We start from the raw sequence: 3,612 nt of genomic DNA, 5'->3' as shown, positions 1-3,612 counted from the left end.
CCACAAGTTATGATTAAAAGCAGTAGAAGTTAATAGAAATTACACATTACTCAGAAGTGGAGAAATGGGCCCGGCTGCCTGCGGTCTCTTTCCCATAAGCTTGTGAGCTTTATCCCCAGTTCCTTTGGTGGAGACATCACCTCCTGAGTGGTGAAATGTCTGTAGCAAGCATCTTTAATGCAATGAACAGATGTGTGTAATAACCACCTAATGTTTTGGTAGGTTTTGCGATGGAACAGGTATGGTTACTGCTCCTGCTGACGATTAAAGTGCTTTCAGTGACTGCTCAGTTCAATGGATACAACTGTGATGCCAACCTCCATAGCAGGTTTCCTGGTAAGTGTTTAATAGACTTTTTTCTAATGGCTTCTTTATTGTCTTGGTTCAAAGCAGTGCTTATTTTTAAATACAGAACTTGAAATCTGTCTGAAGCCTAAGGGTAGGACTACACATTAAATGTGTGTTAACTATCTCAGTGACAATGAAACTCCTATAATGTTGCACTTTACTTTCTTCTTAATTTCACGATGGGTCAAATTCAGCCTAGAATTAATTAATAAAACTCCCCTCCTCACAACAGTGAGGTCTGACCTGCTTTTGCCAGAGCTGTATCCTGTCCCAAGAAATTCACCGGAGGAAATGTTGGAAACGTTCTCAGATTTAAGTCTGAAACTTCTAACTGGGTTTTCTTTCATGTTTCACATAGGTAAAAAGAATATAATTATAACCTTTTAGTGAAATAAAGAAATACATATCTATTTTCAAGCAAAATGAAGTTGATAGCAAAATTCAGTGCCTCACTTCAATGTTAAGTGCTTGGTTAGGGATAAGTGAAGCAATGGGATGTATCTATGTATGATGTACTCTCATACCTCTGAGAAAATGAGAATTAAGTCATTTTTGGAACATCAAATGCCCAGAGCTGTTAATGCAATGAGAAATAGAAATGAAATTTCAGTCTTAGCGACGTATATCAGGTTATACTCAGCTAAAGAATGTTTTTAGTCTCTGTTACATTGCTCATCCTACCTGCCTTGGTTGTTTCTTGGAGAGAATAATAATAATAATAATAAAAGTTGTGAATACTGGTTTGCTCACATCTCGTATTTCTGAGGTAGCAATTGAATTGAACAGTACAGTGATGAACTCTCAGTATAGTATTGCTGCTGTAATACCTTTCAGGATTGTTGCTTTCTGAATAATAATAGTTTTGATTTTTTTCAGGAAGGATCAGCTCTTTTATTAAACTTAAGTCAGCAGAAACCCTACAGTCTGTTTATTGTTTCCTGTGTTACCACTACATCGCTAGATGCTTTTTTGACAAAAAGATCAACAGTGGGTTTGATCTTTTTTTCACTTAACTCATGTGAATATGAAGAGCAGAGAAATAAAACATGCAAAGATGATCAAATATGTTGCCTTCATCCCTGGCAAAATCATTGTTTTACTGAATATTTCACAAAAAACTTCTAAATTCCCCTTTTTAGGTAGAAGTTTTACAGGCTTGCCTCAAATGTGTGTGTGAATTGTGCCCACCTGCCTCAAATCGCACTTCTGTAGTTTTTTCTTGTAATTGTTTTTCTATTTCAGGCTTCTTGAGAGGATTGCAACAGCTAGAGAGAAATTTAGATTCCTCTTTCTGTGCTTTTTAAATTTTTCTCTGGTCATTTTTTGCACCAACCCTGTGCCAAAGTTTTGTATTTGCAATGTGATACTTGTGAATTGAATCCAGCTCTTACTGTGAGTATTTAGGGGCCACTTGTGAATCTGCCTCATAAAAAAGGGTCCTATCAGATTTCATGCCTGCCAAATCTCAGGGACTTTGGAGAAAATCTGTTTAGGTTACAAGTAAACAGATTTTTTTTTTTTTTTTTTTCAAGTAAATGTTAATCACTCCGCACTGCCCATAGGAGCTGAGAGTTGAATTCTGTTCTTTCTTGTTTTGTGATCCTGGGCAGTAAATATTCAAAGCCTGGAATTTAATCAACAGTTTTAGTGCTGATTTTGAGAGCTAGGAAAGAAAAATAATTCTGCTTGTTAGCTGTGTATTTGAGATAGAGGTAAAAACCAGAAAACTCTTTTGTCCCAAAATTTGACAGGTGGTATTTTCAGTATGCAGAAGGGACTGCTGTGCAATGGACTGGGGCTAGTGGAGCTGAGTGAGGCTGCTGGAGCTGTTTTCTGGGTTCAAGAACCTCAGAAGATAGGTGAGAGAGCCTCTGTGGGGGAAGAGGCTTGCCCTTCCTGTGCTTATTTCCCCAGTGCTTGGCTCAAGCTGTGGCTTTGAGAGTACTGGCCTCACTGCATTCAGAGTTCAGATGTAAGGGGGGGGGAGTGGTGAGAGAGGTCAAAAAGGAGAATGTTTCAAATCAAGCATCCCCCAGGCTGAAATACTGCTTACAGAGCCTGGTTATTGATAGGACTTTCTTCCTGTTCCTTATTTGTTCTACACAAGAAATCCTCATTGTAGCCAGCTGAAATACCAAACATGGGGTGAGAAAGGACTTTCTTGCCGAGGTCTGTGGTGTGCAGATACCAGAGAAGCCATTGGATTTTGAAGTTGTCTGCTCTTTTTCTTTAAATGCTGTGAAGAACAGAAGTTGTCTTCAGCAAAGATGAGAAATTAAGCCTTCCTAAAGGAACCTTGGAGCTCATCCATTTTTCATTTGTTTGTGTTTTTATCATTCATTTGTTAGGTGACTCTTGTGTAGGGATGGTGCTGCATAAGTAGGATGATAAATAATCAGGCAGGACTCTTGTTTCTGCAGTTTGTGGATTTGTTTTAGAGTATAGGTACGCAATAGTTAGCAGGGATGAAGAAAACCACCCATATTTGGTAGACTGAAAATTCTGTGACACTTTATACCAAAAGCAAGATGTGTTCTAGAGAGTATGCAGTAAGGTCAGATCCTGCTGTCCTTCAGAGAGTTGCCTGGAGAAAAAAGCTTTAGTTCTGCATTGCGGTAAAGAATAACTTTTAGAAGGCTTTTGGGGGATAAAGCCATAGCACTCTAGCCGTCTTCAGATGGGGAATGCACAGTGTTGATTCAGGGGCTCTTGCTGTAAGTACATACTGAGAACTTAGTAGAAGCTAAGAAAATATCATAGCTTTTTCACATACACTATATATTTTAATTCACTATCAAAGCAGTGATTTTATCAAACAGAAGGCTCATGCAGAAAAGCTGGTTTTGAACTATAAATGTCTTTGCGTGCTTTTTCTGGTGGGATGACTTTTGTCAACAGTGTTCTGTCTCAAACTCTTGTCCTGTACAGGTTTTTCTGCTGTCTCCTCTAGGGTGAGGCTTGGCAATATGTGGAAGGGTACCAAAGCAGAAGTGGGCAGTGGAGCTGTCCGCATTTGGCTCATGTTGTCGTGGGTCTGTCCTTTATTCAAGATGATGTCTCTTACTGTAGCATCTATGTACCTCTTGATTTACACTGTTTTGCATGTGACACCCCTGTAAGTTGAATATAGGTAGTTTGTGTGATTTGAATCAGAAGGAGGCCAAGTGCTTTGCCTGTATTAAAACTCTGTGACAAAGAGGTCACTATACTTAAGGCCCCATCAGCAGCTGGGTGATGTAACTTTCAAACCACTGCTCCTCTCTT

General features: G+C 39.1%; 1 protein-coding gene across 1 annotated transcript in view; it reads left to right on the top strand.

The window, feature by feature from the left end:
* The first annotated feature begins 218 nt into the window (after positions 1–218).
* ZPLD1 (zona pellucida like domain containing 1) overlaps positions 219–3,612 on the top strand; it is a 21,274-nt gene continuing 17,880 nt past the window's right edge. The window contains exon 1 of the mRNA XM_010172692.2: positions 219–336. Within this exon, the coding sequence (XP_010170994.1) occupies positions 231–336 (106 nt within the window). The 5' untranslated portion in view covers positions 219–230. The remainder of the gene's footprint in view (positions 337–3,612) is intronic.

The sequence above is a fragment of the Antrostomus carolinensis genome, unplaced genomic scaffold, assembly GCF_000700745.2.
Source record: "Antrostomus carolinensis isolate BGI_N321 unplaced genomic scaffold, ASM70074v2 scaffold19367, whole genome shotgun sequence".
Taxonomy (NCBI): Eukaryota; Metazoa; Chordata; class Aves; order Caprimulgiformes; family Caprimulgidae; genus Antrostomus; species Antrostomus carolinensis.
The sequence above is the reverse complement of the archived record's forward strand: the minus strand, read 5'-3'. Positions and strand labels throughout refer to the sequence as shown.